Source organism: Saccopteryx leptura, chromosome 5 (assembly GCF_036850995.1).
Source record: "Saccopteryx leptura isolate mSacLep1 chromosome 5, mSacLep1_pri_phased_curated, whole genome shotgun sequence".
In the NCBI taxonomy this organism is placed as follows: domain Eukaryota; kingdom Metazoa; phylum Chordata; class Mammalia; order Chiroptera; family Emballonuridae; genus Saccopteryx; species Saccopteryx leptura.
In genome coordinates this window covers 120,100,886-120,120,305 of record NC_089507.1, presented here as the reverse complement: position 1 = coordinate 120,120,305, position 19,420 = coordinate 120,100,886, and the positions used below count along the sequence as shown (strand labels likewise).

Below are 19,420 nucleotides of genomic sequence, written 5' to 3'. Positions count from 1 at the left end.
CCATTCAAGGCTGGTACCACATTTGTGAATTTACATTAAAAAGCCCTCATCTCCCCTGTCTTCATATCCCATTCCTCAGAGTTTTTTTATGTAGGGGTTTTTAACTGGAAGTAATCTCACTTTAGAAATAGACATTTTTTTTCCTCTTTTTTGCTTCAAACCTTCCCAATTATTTATCTTCCTTTAATCTTTTGTGTGTAAGACTTAGTCACATAAACTTACCAAATAAGATGTTACTTTATTTAAGGGTTTTTGTGGTTTTGTTTGAGGCCAACGATGCAATCTGCTTATAAGGTTTAAGGAAAGATTACTGGTTTTAGCACAGGAATTTTTATCCAAAAATATTGGATCAAATATTGAGTTAGTTGCACCAACTCAAGTGAGAAGCAGCAGCTTTCTGGTTAGCTAGAAAGAGGTCACATTCACTCATGAATAGAAACAAAAATGCGCCCCAGGCTCCACCCCCTCCAGTCTCATTCACTCCCCTGGCTCCAAATAGGTAGCTTCATTTCTGACTATTAATTTGAGTTTCACTCCTTTATTTCCAACTATTGCAGCAGCTCTATCTGTTTGGGTATTTCACTGTCTTCTAACTTAACCTCTCCTATACCAAATCCTCCTCATAAACTGGCCTTCCTTCTGTCTTGGTCATTTCTTTGTGCTTCCAAGGATACTATTTTATTCTGAGACTTTCACTATCAACAGGAACCCCTGTCACTTCCCACTTGGATTCATTTTGCATGCCACCTGCTGCTGGATTCAGCTTTCTCAATCAATGCTTTCATCATCCTGCTCCCGCAGGCAGGCCCGGATCAAATCCCAGTGCAGAAACAGGCATCCGGGAGGGAGGAGGTGCAAATGGGGCAACAGCCCTGCAGATGAACCCTGGAGTCCTCCATTATTGCAGCAGCGACTCAGGGATGGACCGGCCAAGGAAGACACCAAGTAGGGACAGACAGCTCCAACTTGCTGGCGAATGTTACTCCAGCTGAGCCTGGAGCTGATGACAGGAAGGCATAGACTTCTCATCCTCAATTCTGTCCTGGGAAACGCCTCGGGCGGGGGGGGGGGTGCAGGTTGAAGCATAATTCTAGACGCAGGCTCTGAGATCCCACCACACTACCTACAGCTGATCAACCATTTTCTTGGCTTCACTCCAGTCTTCTCAATGTTCTCTTGAATTTACTGCTCCTAAAGTATTCAAATCCATACCCAATGCACAAAGAAATGGATTTCAACGGGCTTTCAACTTTGGGTCCTGAGATTCATTCTTCACTTTAAGAATACTTACACCAATGTGTACAAAATGCAGATCGACTACTATATAATTATGACCTTTCAACATTTTATCTCACATCACCAAAGAAACCCATTTGTATTGATCTGTTATACAATAATACACATGACTAATAAGTCCACATTTCCAACAACAAACCCTCTGACTCTCCTCCTATTTCACAAATGAGTTCTCCACATACCTGATTTATAAATGAGTGAAACTGCTATATTTTTACCGAGATTCACAGAATTAGTGTGGTATATACTCTTTAATAAACTTTCTTCCCCAGTTGCTCGAACTGATTCAAAGCAAAATGTTTTAGCCTGACCTGTGGTGGCACAGTGGATAAAGCATAGACCTGGAATGCTGAGGTTGCCGGTTCGAAACCCTGGGCTTGCCTGGTCAAGGCACATATGGGAGTTGATGCTTCCTGCTCCTCCCTCATTCTCTCTTTCTCTCTCTCTCCCGTGCTCTCTCCCATTTTCCCCTCTACAATGAATAAATAAAATCTTTAAAAAAAAAAAGCAAAACATTTTAACTTCAAGATTTTGAAGCAGTCCTGACCAGGGAAGAAAATAGCATACATATAAAGCTAGCCAATACAACATACAAAACAGCACACCTCCAGGGAGAAAGGGGGTAGGAAGAGGAGGAGACAGGGGAGGGAGAGGAGTTGGAGAAAGACAGCAACAGCAGAAGGAACACTCTGGTTCAAAGGAAGGAAAAACTGCTCTCAGGGACGTGAGTGTGAAGAGTAGCACAGCCTGGCCCTTAAGGAACCCTGCTCTCTCCACGTCACATCTCCTGGGGAAAGGGTGGAGAGGCAAGGTGTGCTCACTAGCAAGACCCCTGGAAGACACAGACAGCTGTAATATGCTCTCTCCACTCACGGGGCAGCTGGGAAGGCAGACATGCTGAACCCTAATGATAGGAGAGGGCAGAATGAAAGTGTATCTCATTACGGCAGTTGAAAACTGGTTTAATGCTTCATGCAGACTAGAGCACAGTCATCAGCTAGGTGGAAAAAGAATAGTTGGAAGGTTGGTGAGTAAAAATGCAAAGTATTCATTACTTTAAAAATTAAATTGTGTTCTAAAAAAATCTAGATTAAAAGAATATATACATATATAAAATGTGCAAGATGTAATGAACATATGTCAAAGCCAAATAATTAAATACAATCTCCCTTTACTTGTGTGCCAAGATTTGAGCTCACAGCTCTGGATAAAGAATAAGCTATAGTTCATTGACCTCTTTGGGTATTAATGAGCTCATCAAACTTTTTTCAACCATCACAGACATTGCTGTACTTGGAAAATTGTAAGTAGAAAGTCAAGTCAACATTAACATTTCTCTGCTAGTTTAAGTCTACATTTAGGCATAATTTTATATATGAAAACGTCAGGTGTATTTATTTTGAGATTAGAGACATACAATTTTGCATTTCACAGACTTTTAATATCCTTGTGTGTCTCCATATAAAATATTTATCTGTGTCAAAACTTTGAAATCATTTGTAGATATACTTTTTCCTTTTATTGGCTATGCTAAGACTATTTACCTGTGGGAACTATAATAATTCCAAGCAATTTACTGTCTAGCCAAAAGTATCACATTTTCACATAATTTATTGATGAAGAACTTGAACAAGCTTAAGTAGCACTTCATCATTAAATGTTTTCCTTACTGTTCTGGGACAGAAATAGTGCATCCCTTCTGGCTTAACATTTATACAGATTTATCCTAACTAGTTGAAAAACTTAAGATAGTTATCCAATAATTAGAATATGTGGAGAACCTCACTGCCATTTCAATGGGAGGAAATTATAGAAGAGGTTGTTCATTACCTCACTCACAATCTGTTCCATTAAGTTCAGGGAGAAAATTCTTTCTACTCTAAGTACCAGGATGGGTTACACGCATGCGCATCTGGGTTATTTCTCTCTTGTTATGGTCAGAGCCTTTCCTTCACTGCACTAACTCACCACATTTCCCTCCTTCTGTTGGTCACTTGAAAACTCAAAGCAAAAGTTGAGGGCCATCTGTGTATGTCAAGATTCTACACCATACAATCTCTAGGTAATAATATGTAACAAATCATTATTATTGTCAATATGTTACATGTATTAGATTTAAGTTAATATTCATTATAATCCCAAAATATGGAAATTTTTATTTTACCATCTTGACCAAAGCGGAAAGCAAAGTCTAGAAGAGTCCACCAATAGTCCCAAGGCAACTGAGCTAGTAAATGGCAGATCTTGACTCAACTGACATCTTCCTGACATCAGAGATCATGCTTCTAACTACTAGTCCATTGTTCTACTCCTGACCCTGCTGGTGCTCCTACCCCTAGGACTCTTTATTTCCTTTCACTAATAAAATACACGTAATAGACCAGAATTCCTCTGGATAAATGCCAGGGCTCTTCCAATTCTTCTTCCAAAGGCCACGTATGACCACCAGTGCCTGTCTGGCTCAAGCTGCCCAAGTGCTGGGTGAGCAAGTTCTCCGCTGCCAGCTTTCTCCCCAGAGGACATGCTCTTTATGAGTAGAGGAGAGTTCATGGGCAGCTCTTCAGTTTAATAAAGGATCAAGGTATTGTGAGGAAGTTCTCCTGAGTCACGCATGCCCCCTTAACTGCCATGTTGATTGTACAGGTTGTGCACAAAATTACCTGTTAAGCAGGTACAGGACCAGAGGCTGAACCTTCAACCTGTGTCCCATGCTAGCGTTTCCAAATTCCCAACAGACATGAATCTTCAAGGTTTGGAACAAGAAATCAGAATTTCCAGGAATTCTCAGGAATTCCAGAAATCGTAAGTTACTCCATACTTTTTCTTAAATTTTATTTACACTTTTTAAAATAATAATCATGACCATAATAGTGAATAATTTCCATAATGTTAAACAGTAAATTATTTTTTTTTTATGCTAAAAACTTCAGCCTTGACCGGTTGGCTCAGTGGCCTGGCGTGTAGATGTCCTGGGTTTGATTCCCAGTCAGGGCACACAGGAGGAGAAGCGCCCATCTGCTTCTCCCCTCTCCCCCCTTGCTTCTTTCTCTCTTTCTCCCCCCTCTTCTCTCTCTCTCTCTCTCTGCCCACTAGTTCCCTCCTACAGCCATGGCTAGATTACAGCGAGTTGGCCCAGGTGCTGAGGATGGCTCCATGGCCTCTGCCTCAGGTGCTAAAAAATGACTCCAGTTGCAAGGGAGAAAGGGCCCCAGATGGGCAGAGCATTGCTCCCTAGTGGGCTTGCTGGGTAGATCCCGGTCAAGGTGCATGTGGGAGTCTGTCTCTGCCTCCCCTCCTATCACTATCACTTAAAAAAAAAAAAAAAAGCTAAATACTTCAGAGTTTTCTGTATAATAATAAACTATATATATTATAATAATATTTAAAAATGATCTCTACCTGACATTTGAGGCCAGAAAACACTAAAGAGGGGAACATTAACAAAAAATAAATGCCAAATAAAAGCTATTTTAAAAACTGAAAGATGAGCCCTGGCCATGGTTCAGTGGATAAAGGTTTGGGCTGGCATGCAGATATCCTGGCTTCCATTTTCGATTAGGGCACACAGGACAAGCAACCATCTGTTTCTTTCTCCCTCCCTCTCCCCTTCTCTCTCTCTTTCCCTTCCACAGCCAGTGGCTGACTGGGTTGAGCCTCCCCTCAGGCACTGAGGACAGCTCAATTGATTTAAGCATTGGCCCCAGACAGGAGTTGCCAGGTGGATCTTGGTCAGCACACATGTGGGAATCTATCTCTTCTCTTCTCACTTAAAAAATAAACTGAAAGATATTAAAAATATTTATTATTTATATCATTCTTAAAATAAAAATTCAAAACATAGAAAGTATTAATTGTCCTATCCAAAGCATTGGTATTTGTTTCATGACTAATATTACAGATGCAAAAAAAAAAAATCTTCCATTTTGCATTGACATTGGTCAGATTGTTAAGACTTCCAAAAGTATAGCCAAGGTGGGCATTAGGGTTGGCTTCACGTCAGCTCATTTTCTATTCTTTTATTGATTGATTTTTTTTTATTTTTTTTAGAGAGAAGAAGGGAGAGAGGGAAGAGAGAGAGGGGAAAAGGGACAGGGGAGACGGGGAGAGGGGGAAAGAGAAAGAATAAAGAAACAGGAGGACATCAATTTGTTGCTCCACCTAATTATGCATTCATTGGTTGTGATATGTGCTCTGACTGAGGATCGAACCCTCAACTCCAGTACATCAGGATGACATTCCATCCAACTAAGCTAGCCAGCCAGGGCCATTTCTTTCTCAATGATGAAACTATTTTATCTGCTTGTCCTGATTCTGGTTTGGACATGGAAGTCTTTTGTTGTTTTTGCTAGTTCAGATTTTAGGTCAGTTTCTGGCTTAATAATGGAGTGTTCCACAACACTTTCACATCACCTTCTCTTTGCACTTCTTGTGTTAAATTACTTAGAATTAACAAATTGCAATGATATTCAAACACTAAAAAAATTCCAGCAAAATTATGGGGTAGTACATCCAAATAACATTCAGGTCTACTTAGCAATCTTGACAAGGCTACACAGAATTTCAGGTGGAAATTTCAATTAAAATGTAACAACTTCTTATGCTTCCAAATTTGTTATTTATTAGAACACCACTAATAGGATTTGTGTGAAGTATACTATGCAGAGAAACACATTAATAGTCATGCAAGACTGACTCACCATTAGCAGCAGACACGCATTTAGAGCATGGCAGATGCTACAAGTAGTGCTGGCTGGACAGACAGTGACCGCTTCCTTCCACCTGCTCCTGTCTGGATGCTGGGAAAGGCCTACCTTCAACTTTGTGCTGTCAGAATTTTCTTTGTGGTTTTTTTTAACTTTATTGAGGAAAAACTGACAAATATAATTGCCTACTTAAAGTGTACAGCCTGACCAGGTGGTGGTGCAGTGGATAGAGTGTTGGAGTAAGACCCAGAAGACCCAGGTTCAAAACCCGAGGTCGGCAGCTTGAGCACGGGGCCACTGGCTTTAGCGTAGTATCACAGATGTGCCCTCATGGTCGCTGATTTGAGCCAAAAGGTCATTGGCCTGAAGCCCAAAGTCACTGGCTTGAGTCCAAGGTTAATGGCTTGAGCAAGGGGTCACTCACTCTGCTGAAGTCCCCCCACCCCAGTCAAGGCACATATAAGAAAGCAATCAATGAACAACTAAGGTGCCGCAATGAAGATGCTTCTCATCTCTCACCCTTCCTGCCTGTCTGCCCCTATCTGTCCCTCCCTCTGTCTCTCTGTCTCTGTCTCTCTCGCTAAAAAAAATAATAATAATAATAAAGTGTGCAATGTGCTGATTTGATATACATATACAATGTGGAATGATTACCAAGATTAAGATAATTAACTGCTCTTGCTTTCAATGATGTCAATAAATTTTTTTGAACTAGTAATATCTCAATTTTAATCCTAAAAGAATTAGAATGCTTTTTTACCATTCTCCTGATTTCTTGACTACTTTTCTTGGGATTCAGGATTCAGGAAAACACATAATTATTTTTTCTGAGAATTGTAGCTGATGCTGTGTCCACCAGAAAGGAAAGGGGTATATTTTTCCTGCAGGAAAATGTTTTTCGACTGATTCATGCGTGTAAGTCCATGTCCGAGCAGAGGTCCTTTGTGAATTCACAAAAACATGCACAAATATACTATTTTATCTGTCAGCCTGGGAAGACCTCAAAGGCATAGAAAAAGTACCTGTTAGCACTTTAGAAGTCACATAAATATCTTTACGTATGCACAGCCACTGTCAAATAAATGCCCATGTTGAACTGACCAAAGAAAAGGAAAATATGACATTAGTCAAAAGGTTTTTTCTCACTAGTATTTCTGGACTTATAGCTTTAGACACGGCCTAAATGCTATCAATATCAACTATGTGATGTCAGAAATTGATATTGATATACGAAGTGACGTCACGGAAATGGCGCCGTGAGCAGCGCATCCGACAGATCTCCCCAAAATCTCAACAAATTTATCAACTAGAAACAGAAAAATTTATCCTCGGAGCATTCCGGAGTTACACACACACTGAAAGCGAAAGGACTGTTATCACTTGAATCTGAGAGACGGGTCAGAGCCGAGGGTGTGGAGGAAGCTAACTACCGCACGGACGTTCATTCAAGCCGAGGAGGGAGTAAGCCTGTGGTGAGTCAACCCACGCATGCAACTGCCCGCCCACACTCGGGGAGTGGCAGCCTGGGCGCTGCGAGCAGCTGCCGGCGTGCCGTGAGAAACCACGCGCGCCGTGCCGCAGTCCGGTTGCAGAGCGAGCTCACTTGCACCCGAGCGTGTCCAGTGGCCTGCGCACTGCGAGTGAGAGTCCCCAGTCACCGGTGTGCCCAGAGCACCCCATTCACTCGTGTGCCCTGGACGTCCCACTCACCCACATGCCCAGAGCACCCCACTTGCCCGCACACCCAGAGTGCCCCATTCTCCCACGCGCCCAGTGCACCCCAGCCGCCAGCGGCAAGGAGAGCGGGAGGGGCACCAAGGCTGTCTTCCCTACTCAAGAGATTCCCTCCGTGGGTGGGGCACCTCACCCAGCCATTCAAGCTAACAATCAAGTGTTGGGGGAGGGGCGTGCGGGCAGCCTGAAATACTTTCTGGAGCACAGCTGCAGATCCAATCACTGAAATTAGCTTAACCCACAAAATCTGCGCACCCACGGGGCTCTAATTGTTAAGATCTCTCTCAGTTCAGCGATCCAAGACGAGGCGTGATATTTTTTTAGTTCCTCTCGCTAAAGGGGCGGGGGCAACTTCTCATTGACAGAGCCTCCATATTCAGGGATATACGCTAACAAAAGGGACTTGGCAGATATTAAGATCTATACAGCAAGCAGCGGCTAGTGCCTCTTCTTCCCAGCCAAAACAGGCTACAAAGTGTGGAAAGCCTGGGTTGAGTGGCCCAACTGAATGCTAGGCGCTGAAGAGTCACCTTGACAACAATTGACTCCCAGCCCCGCCTGATTACGCTGGAGGCTCTGACTGCCAGAACCTTACCCAGAGCCTTGCACTGAGTGGGGATAGAGTGGGGATTTCCCAGCTCTTTGAGTCTCTTACTCCCCAGGCAGAAGCAGTGGCAGCCTCATAGCTGGATCACCAGGCTGCTAATTCAGGAAGGGGAGACTAGGAGAGAGACTCCAGGAAAGCAAACTCTCTCATTGTTGGACCCTGCAAACACCAACAAGCCTTGACTACCAGCAAGACTAAAGCCAATTATATGACATTGCCATAGAATCCCATCAACTGCAAATCCCTACCTAAGTGTGACACAGGGGCAGAGCCTGGGGTACAGAGTCACCGACCAGAAAGAGGGAGAGAAAAGAAAAAGGAAGAAGTTAACCTCTCAAAATCAAGAAAAATCCACAGACTTTATAACTTGTTCCACTAATTTTTCGTTGATGTTGTTTGTTTCTTCTATCTTATTGCCTTTATTATTATTATTTCTATTTCCTCCACCTTGGTCCTTTTATTCTCTGCCCATCTTATGCTTCCCTTTTCTTGAACTACACTACCCATGAGTGTTACATTTTATTTCTTTTCTTCATCCTTACTCTCCTTTAGGGTTACACTCCAAAACCCTTAACTCTCACTCTCTCTCCTTTTGTTTTTTTTTTTCTTTTCCTTTTTTTCTTCCTTCGTTTCTCTCTTTTTCTTATTTTTTCCTTTCTATTCATTTCTTCTTTTCTCCTTTAACTTTTCCTCCCATTCAATCCTCAATCACGAACAAATTATTTAATTTGGGACTCAAGTGTTTTTGGTTTTTGTTTTTTTTTTGCTTTTCTTTTTGGATTTCTTTTGTTTGTTTGTTTTTGTGGTACTTTTTACGTTGCTTTTTAACTCACTAGCATTCCTCCCAATCCAAGGTCTCCATTGTATTTAGTCTTCGCTCCACTTAATACAACAGATTTTTACTTATTATTTTTATTTTTTCTTCTTCTTTAATTATTATTCTTTTTCTCCTTTTTTCTGTTTCCCTCTTATCCCTCTCATTATATCTCTTAGTCGACTTTCACTTACAAGCAAATCATTTTATGCTTGTCTAAGATTTTCTCCTTTTTTTTTGCATTTAGTAGGTCCCTACTCCTTTTTTTGCCCCTTGAACTCTTCACCCCAAATCAAGCCCTCCGTTATAGGTAGTTTTTGTCCCATTTAGCATAATATAATTCACAGGTCATCACGATATTTCCCTAAGGAGGGCAGAGGAGGGGAAGAGAAGAAAGAAAAAAGGGGGAAATAATAAATTATTACTGTTTTTTTTTTTTGTGGGGTGTTTTCCTTTTTTCCTTTTTTTTTTTTTTTACTTTTTATTCTTTATTAATTCTAATTAGTGCTATCAACAAGACCACCCTCAGATGCCAATAATAAAAAGGAAATAGAATATTATGGATACAAAAGATAGAGAGGTAACACAAATAGATGTGGAAAAATCTATGGAGAAAAGATTTAACATATTGGAAGACTTGGGGCTAAATGACAGAGAATTTAAAATAGAAATCTTAAAAATACTCAGAGATATACAAGAAAACACAGAAAGGCAATTTAGGGAGATCAGAAAACAACTCAACGATCACAAAGAATATATTACCAAGGAAATTGAAACTATAAAAACAAATCAAACAGAAATGAAAAACTCAATTCACGAGCTGAAAAACAAGGTAACAAGCTTAGCTAATAGAACAGCCCAGATAGAAGATAGGATTAGTGAAATAGAAGAAAAGCAACTTGAGGCACAACAGAGAGAAGAGGAAAGAGACTCAAAAATAATAAAAAACGAGAAAGCCCAACAGGAATTGTCTGACTCCATCAGAAAGAATAACATAAGAATAATAGGTATATCAGAGGGAGAAGAGAAAGAAAATGGAATGGAGAATATACTCAAACAAATAATAGACGAGAACTTCCCAAGCCTGTGGAAAGAACTAAAGCCTCAAATTCAAGAAGCAAACAGAACACCGAGTTTTCTTAATCCCAACAAACCCACTCCAAGGCACATCATAATGAAGATGACAGAAACCGATGACAAAGAAAAAATTCTCAAGGCAGCCACAAAAAAGAAGAGTACAACATATAAAGGAAGGCCTATAAGATTATCATCAGATTTCTCAGCAGAAACTCTACAAGCTAGAAGAGAGTGGACCCCAATATTTAAAGCCCTGAAAGAGAGGAACTTTCAGCCAAGAATACTATACCCATCAAAGCTATCCTTCAAGTACGAAGGAGATATAAAAACATTCACAAATACAGAAAAGATGAGAGAACTTATCATCAGAAAGCCCCCACTCCAGGAAATACTAAAGGGGGTTTTCCAACCAGATTCAAAGAACAAAAGAAAACAAAACCACAAATAACAGCTCCACCAAGAACACAATAAAACCAAACTTAAACTGTGACAACAAAAGAAAAAAAGGGGGGAGAGGATGGAGATTAACAGTAGCAAAGGACGATGAAGTGCAGAAATACTCATAAGATAGGGTACTACAATGAATATGGTAGGTACCCTTTTCATTACTTAATGGTAACCACCCTTGAAAAAATCACCACAAAAACACTTGACTTAAAAAAGGTAGCAACAGAGGAAAGAAGTATGGAATACAAACAAACAAAAACAAATGATAGAAAAACAAAAGAGAAGAATCAAACAAGATACAAAACTAATAGAAAGCAATTTATAAAATGGCAATAGGGAACCCACAAGTGTCAATAATTACACTAAATGTAAATGAATTAAACTTACCAATAAAAAGACACAGAGTAGCAGAATGGATTAAAAAAAGAAAATCCAACTGTATGTTGCCTACAAGAAACACATCTAAGCAACAAGGATAAAAACAAATTCAAAGTGAAAGTCTGGAAAACAATACTCCAAGCAAACAACACCCAAAAAAAAGCAGGTGTAGCAATACTCATATCTAATAATGCTGACTTCAAGACAGAAAAAGTACTCAGAGACAAAAATGGCCATTTCATAATGGCTAAGGGGACACTGAATCAAGAAGACATAGCAATTCTTAATGTATATGCACCAAACCAAGGAGCACCAAAATATATAAGACAGCTACTTATTGACCTTAAAACAAAAACTGACAAAAATACAATCATACTTGGAGACCTCAATACACCGCTGACGGCTCTAGATCGGTCATCCAAACAGAGAATCAATAAAGACATAGTGGCCTTAAACGAAATACTAGAACACCTGGATATGATAGACATCTACAGGACACTTCATCCCAAAGCGACAGAGTATACATTTTTCTCTAGTGTACATGGAACATTCTCAAGAATTGACCATATGTTGGGCCACAAAGACAATATCAGCAAATTTAGAAAAATTGAAATTGTACCAAGCATACTCTCTGATCATAAAGCCTTGAAACTAGAATTCAACTGCAAAAAAGAGGGGGAAAAACCTACAAAAATGTGGAAACTAAACAACATACTTCTAAAGAATGAATGGGTCAAAGAAGAAATAAGCGCAGAGATCAAAAGATATATACAGACAAATGAAAATAGGACATATCAGAATCTCTGGGATACAGCAAAAGCAGTAATAAGAGGAAAGTTCATATCACTTCAGGCCTATATAAACAAACAAGAGAGAGCCCAAGTAAACCACTTAACTTCACACCTTAAGGAACTAGAAAAAGAAGAACAAAGACAACCCAAAACCAGCCGAAGAAAGGAGATAATAAAAATCAGAGCAGAAATAAACTAAATAGAGAACAGAAAAACTATAGAAAAAATCAGTAAAACAGGGAGCTGGTTCTTTGAAAAGATCAACAAAATTGACAAACCCTTGGCAAGACTCACCAAGGAAAAAAGGCACAGGACTCAAATAAAATCCAAAATGAAAGAGGAGAGATCACCACAGACATCATAGATATACAAAGAATTATTGTAGAATATTATAAAAAACTATATGCCACCAAATACAACAATCTAGAAGAAATGGATAAATTCCTAGAACAATACAACCTTCCTAGACTGAGTCATGAAGAAGCAGAAAGCCTAAACAGACCAATCAGCAGGGAGGAAATAGAAAAAAACTATTAAAAACCTCCCCCAAAATAAAAGTCCAGGCCCAGACGGTTATACTAGTGAATTCTATCAAACATTCAAAGAAGACTTGGTTCCTATTCTACTCAAAGTCTTCCAAAAAATTGAAGAAGAAGCAATACTTCCAAACACATTTTATGAGGACACCATAACCCTTATACCAAATCCTGGCAAGGATGGCACAAAGAAAGAAAACTACAGACCAATATCTCTAATGAATACAGATGCTAAAATACTAAACAAAATACTGGCAAATTGAATACAACAACATATTAAAAAAATAATACATCATGATCAAGTGGGATTCATCCCAGAATCTCAAGGATGGTTCAACATACGAAAAACGGTTAACGTAATACACCATATCAACAAAACAAAGAACAAAAACCACATGATCTTATCAATAGATGCAGAAAAGGCATTTGATAAAATACAACACAATTTTATGTTTAAGACTCTCATCAAAATGGGTATAGTAGGAAAGTATCTCAACATGATAAAGGCCATATATGATAAACCATCAGCCAACATCATATTAAATGACATAAAACTGAGGACTTTCCACCTTAAATCAGGAACAAGACAGGGTTGTCCACTCTCTCCACTCTTATTTAACGTGGTGCTAGAAGTTCTGGCCAGAATAATAAGACAAGACAAAAAAATAAAAGGCATCCATATCAGAAAAGGAGAAGTAAAAGTATCACTTTTTGCTGATGATATGATCCTATACATCGAAAACCCGAAGGACTCCACAAAAAGATTACTAGAAACAATAAACCAATACAGTAAGGTTGCAGGATACAAAATTAACATACAAAACTCCATAGCCTTTCTATATGCCAACAATGAAATATTAGAAAACAAACTCAAAAAAAATAATGCCCTTCACGAATGCATATAGAAAAAAAAAAACCTAGGAATAAACATAACAAAGAATGTAAAGAACCTATATAACGAAAACCACAAAGCATTGTTAAGAGAAATAGAAAAAGACACAATGAGATGGAAAAATATTCCTCGTTCTTGGATAGGAAGAATAAATATAATTAAAATGGCCATATTACCCAAAGCAATATATAAATTTAATGCAATTCCCATCAAAATTCCTATGACATTTTTTAAAGAAATGGAACAAAAAATCATCAGATTTATATGGAACTATAAAAAACCCCGAATAGCCAAAGCAATCCTAAGGAAAAAGAATGAAGCTGCGGGCATTACAATACCTGACTTTAAACTATATTATAGGGCCACGATAATCAAAACAGCATGGTATTGGCAGAAAAATAGACACTCAGACCAATGGAACAGAATAGAAAGCCCAGAAATAAAACCACATATATATGGTCAAATAATCTTTGATAAAGGGGCCAACAACACACAATGGAGAAAAGAAAGCCTCTTCAACAAATGGTGTTGGGAAAACTGGAAAGCCATATGCAAAAGAATGAAACCGACTACAGCCTGTCCCCGTGTACTAAAATTAATTCAAAATGGATCAAAGACCTAAATATAAGACCTGAAATAATAAAGTACATACAAGAAGACATAGGTACTAAACTCATGGACCTGGGTTTTAAAGAACATTTTATGAACTTGACCCCAATGGCAAGAGAAGTGAAGGCAAAGATAAATGAGCGGGACTACATCAGAATAAAAAGTTTTTGCTCAGCAAGAGAAACTGATATCAAAATAAACAGAAAGCCAACTAAATGGGAAATGTTATTTTCAAACAACAGCTCAGATAAGGGCCTAATATCCAAAATTTACAAAGAACTCATAAAACTCAACAACAAACAAACAAACAATCCAATAAAAAATGGGAAGAGGACATGAACAGACACTTCTCCCAGGAAGAAATACAAATGGCCAACAGATATATGAAAAGATGCTCATCTTCATTAGTTATTAGAGAAATGCAAATCAAAACTACAATGAGATACCACCTCACACCTGTTAGATTAGCTATTATCAACAAGATGGGTAATAGCAAATGTTGGAGAGGCTGTGGAGAAAAAGGAACCCTCATACACTGTTGGTGGGAATGTAAAGTAGTACAACCATTATGGAAGAAAGTATGGTGGTTCCTCAAAAAACTGAAAATAGAACTACCTTATGACCCAGCAATCCCTCTACTGGGTATATACCCCAAAAACTCAGAAACATTGATATGCAAAGACACATGCAGCCCCATGTTCATTGCATCACAGTGGCCAGGACATGGAAACAACCAAAAAGCACTTCAATAGATGACTGGATAAAGAAGATGTGGCACATATACACTATGGAATACTACTCAGCCATAAGAAATGATGACATCGGATCATTTACAGCAAAATGGTGGGATCTTGATAACATTATACGGAGTGAAATAAGTAAATCAGAAAAAAACAAGAACTACATGATTCCATACATTGGTGGAACATAAAAACGAGACTAAGAGACATGGACAAGAGTGTGGTGGTTACCAGGGTGGGGGGAGGGAGGACGCAGGAGGGAGGGAGGGAGAGAGTTAGGGGGAGGGGGAGGGGCACAGAGAAAACTAGATAGAGGGTGACGGAGGACAATCTGACTCTGGGCGAGGGGTATGCAACATAATTTAATGACAAGATAACCTAGACATGTTTTCTTTGAATATATGTACCCTGATTTATTAATGTCATCCCATTAATATTAATAAAAATTTATTTAAAAAAAAAAAGAAATTGATATTAATCTGGGTGTTGTCAAATCATTTTCCTTGATTTGCTACCTACAACCCAGGTACTTAAATATAACATTATATGGCCAGTTATTATGTAAAATGTTTTCACACATGTTATCTTACTGAAGAGAAGAATGGAAATATATCAATATGTATTTTAAGTACCTCCAATATATCAGCTACTATGCCACTTGTTTCAAGTATTTTCTCAATCCTTAAACTGATCCTATAGGATAGATACCATAGTTTTTCCATGATTTGAGAAAAATAAGGCTCAAAATCATAACTTTTCAACGGTCGCACTACTAGTAAGTGATACAGCAGAAAATTTAGTCCAACTTGAAAAACCCATGTTCTTTCCATTTCAACGTACTTCAAAAGGCACAATGTCTGGTGGCTTCCCCAGCTAGGGAAGAGAGCGGGCCCTGGCAGCCTGGCTGCTCCACAAGGAATGACCTTGTTATCCTTGGGGAAGTAAGACCTTCCCTTGTACACACCTACAGAAACATAGGGAGGCCTGTTTGAAACCCTTATTGGAAAGGAACATACAATAAACTTGGAAATGGAATGTATATTTTTGGGAAAGAATTTAAAATAAACATTACAAACACAAGACAGAAGGTTGGTCTTACCTTCAGATATTTCACCAGCTTCTGGATTTGCCAATATTCTGATGGCAAGTCTGCGTTTGCTTCCTGACGATGATCGGGTGGCTCTTCATCTTCCTCACTCTCTGAGGAGCTCTCGCTAAAGGCTTCTTCCATCTTATCAATACTCTTACTAAAAATAATGACATATAATAAACACATTTATGCTGCAGCATGGACATGGTTATAATGTTACTATTTCAGCAACATAAGTAATACAAATGATCAGAAAACCAAGAACAGAGGGGCGCTTCCTCAACGTGATAAAGAATACGTAGAACACCTACTTTACCGTCATACTTACTGCAGAAGGCTGAACGCTTTCCCATAAGATCAAGAACAAAGAAGAATGTCTACTTTGACCACTGCTATTCAACATAGTACTGAAGTCTCTGGTTCTCAATATAAATCTAACAAAACTTGTACACGACTTGTAAGCTGAAAACTACAAAATCTTGGTGTAATAAATGAAAAATCTAAATTAATAAGATACATATAGTGTTCATAAATTAGAAGAGTCTGCACAGTAGAGACATCAACATCCTCAGCATGTGTTTTTTTTATAGATATAGCAAGATTATCCTAAATTTATGTGGAAATGAGCACTAAAACAATTACTTAAAAAGAAGGTGAGAAGAATCACTTTCTCATTTTTCAAGATTTATCATCTAGCTACAGTAATCAAGACAATGGTTCTGCTGAAGGGCTAGATATAAAAATCAACTGAACATGATAGAAACCCAGAAATAGACACACACACACAAGCAAATCCAACTGACTTTGACTAAAGTGCAAGAGCAATTCAGTGTTGGAAAGACACCCTTTCCACCAAACCGTCAAACGTTGCTGAAGTAAATGGATCGCAATAAGCAAAAGAAAATGAACTTTGATACAGATGATGTATATCATAGAAGTCTACCACAAAACCTACATAATTTTTATTAATCAATGTCACCTGAATAAATTTTTAAAAATCCAAAAATCAATAGATAAATCTTAGAAAAATGAACCTTAAATAAAATTAACTCAAACTTGATCTGTCTTTAATATAAAATGTAAAACTATCAACACTTTTAGAGAAAAACAAAGGAGATAATTTTTAGGACTAACAACTTCCTCAAGAGTTCTTAGACATGACATCAAAAGCACAATCCATAACAGGAAAAATTGATAAATTGAACTTTACCAAAATTAAAAACTTGTTTTATGAGAGGCCCTACAGTAAGAGAATGAAAAGACAAGGAAAAGGAAGAGAAAATATCTACAAACTACATATCTAACAAAGGATATCCAAAATTAACAAAGAACTCTCAAAACTCAACACTAAAAACAACAAAAACATGATCTTATTGAAAATAAGTAAAAGACATACAGAGACATTTCACTGAAGAACTTACCAGAAATACACTCATAAAAAGATGTTCAACATCACTAACCATCAGGGAAATGCTAAGACCACAATGAGACATCACTACACATCTTGCAGTACAGCTAAAATAAAAAACATGGCAACACCATATGCTGGCAAAGGTAAGAAGAAACTGAGTCTCATACATTGTGGTAAGATAAGAAAATGGGACAGCTACTCTGGAAGAATTTGGCAATTTCTTTAAAATCTACACACATAATTATTATATGTGTCAGCAATTAGGCATTTATCCTAGAAAAATGAAAACTGACATCCATATAAAAAACTAGCATATGATTGTTCACAGCCACTTTATTTTTAATAACCAAAAAACGAGAATAAAATTTCCCTCAATAGGTGAATAATTAAACTATGGTACATCCATACCGTGGAATGCTACTTAGCAATTAAAAGGGACAAACAATTAATGCAACAACTTGGCTGAATGTCAAAGGTATTATGGTGATGAAAAAAACAGCCAGTATCAAAAATGTATGATTCTATTTGTATGATATTCCCAAAATAACAAAATTATAGAAATAAAAACAGACTAATGGTTGCCAGGAATCAGGAATGATAGGGGGAGAGATGTGGGTGTGACTAGAAAGGGGTAGCCAGAGGGAGCTCTGTGTGGTGATGGAACAGTTCTGTTTCCTGATTGCCACAGTCACCACACCAATCCATATGTGATCAATTTCATGGAAGTATACACATACATTGTGCCAGTATTAATCTCCTGGGCTTTTTTTTGTTTGTTTTTTGTTTTTTAGGTGAGAGGAAGTGAGATAGTGAGGCAGACTCCTGCACGTGCCCCAACTGGGATCCACTTGGCAACCCTACCTGTGGTTGGTGCTCAAGTACAGAGCCATTTTTAGTACCTGAGGCTGCTGTGTTCCAATGGAGTTATCCTCAGTGCCTGGGGCCACGCTCAAACCAACTGAGCCACTGGCTGCAAAAGGGAGAGAAGGGAGAGGGGGGCGAAGCAGATGGCTGCTTCTCCTGTGTGCCCTGACCAGTAATCTAACCCAGGACATCCATATGCTGGGATGACGCTCTATCCACTGAGCCACCAGCCAGGGCCAATCTATAGTTTGTACTATAGCTACCCAAGATGTAACCACTGGGGAAAGCTAGGTGAAGCGTAGATGAGACCTCTCTGTACTGTCTCAGCACTTTTATGCAACTATAATTATTTCAAAATAAAGAGCTGATGACCCTGGCTGGTTGGCTCAGTGGTAGAGCACTGGCCCGGTGTGTGGAAGTCCCGAGTTTGATTCCCAGTCAGGGCACACAGGAGAAGCGTCCATCTACTTCACCACCCTTCCCCTTCTCCCTTTTCTCTATCTCTCTCTTCCCCTCCCGCAGCCAAGTCTCCACTTAGGAAGTTGGCCCAGGCACTGAGGATGGCATCATGGCCTCTGCCTCAGGCAGTAAAATGGCTCCAGTTGCAATGGAGCAATGCCCCAGATGGGCAGAGCCTCACCCCCTAGTGGGCTTTGCCTGATTGGGCCCATGTGGGAGTCTATCTCTCTGCCTCTCTGCTTCTCACTTAATTAAAAAAAAAAAAGCTGAAAAATTTGTCAAATAAATGGAAGAGTTTATTATGTAGCTCTCTCCAAAACAGTATAAATGTAGTAGAGTATCCTAAAGTTTGTTTTTATCTTCCCCTAGTGTGAAAACTTTATAATGTGATATTTCTGTCATTTCTTCCAGCAACTCTGCACTAAAAAAAACCAAATATTATAATTTTTATAACATTCCAGGTAACTGTCAGTATAGCTATCTTAGGACCCCAACATAATAGTAAGAATGATATTAATTAACATTAGGTAGCCCTATGTGTAAGAAACGGCTTTAAAGAACTGACCATGTTAGCAGAAACTCACCGAGCTACCTGTGCTTTTGAGACAGATGGTGCTAACTTTTCAAGTCTTCCTCCATGTTTGTCATCGTGGATGTCTCTTAGTGAGAGTCTTTGCCTAAAAACAACCTTTATTAATTCCTTTAGGCTGATTAACAGAAACTGAAATTAGAAATGTATACCAATATTCCAATATTTTCATGCACCGAAAGGATGTGCTTCCTGACACAGAAGAATGATGATGAGTTCCAGCCTCACCCGACATGCTTTCTCCTTCAAGCTCAGCCGTGCACTTTGTATGACAGAAAGACAACTCTTCAGCATCCTTCTGCCCTTCTGCAGTGGGAGCAGGTCCTCACAGGTGGCTGCCCTGCTGTACATCCTTCGCTCTGGACCTTCTCACCCATTGCCCA

The 19,420-nt window shown here is 39.0% G+C and overlaps 1 protein-coding gene across 6 annotated transcripts in view; it reads right to left on the bottom strand.

Moving 5' to 3' along the window:
- ODAD2 (outer dynein arm docking complex subunit 2) overlaps positions 1–19,420 on the bottom strand; it is a 224,608-nt gene that overhangs the window by 159,437 nt on the left and 45,751 nt on the right. For all 6 annotated transcript variants that reach the window (XM_066386871.1, XM_066386873.1, XM_066386872.1 and 3 more), the window contains 2 exons: positions 19,033–19,125; positions 15,724–15,871 (listed from right to left, as the gene is read on the bottom strand). In XM_066386871.1, the coding sequence (XP_066242968.1) occupies positions 15,724–15,871; positions 19,033–19,125 (241 nt within the window). The remainder of the gene's footprint in view (positions 1–15,723; positions 15,872–19,032; positions 19,126–19,420) is intronic.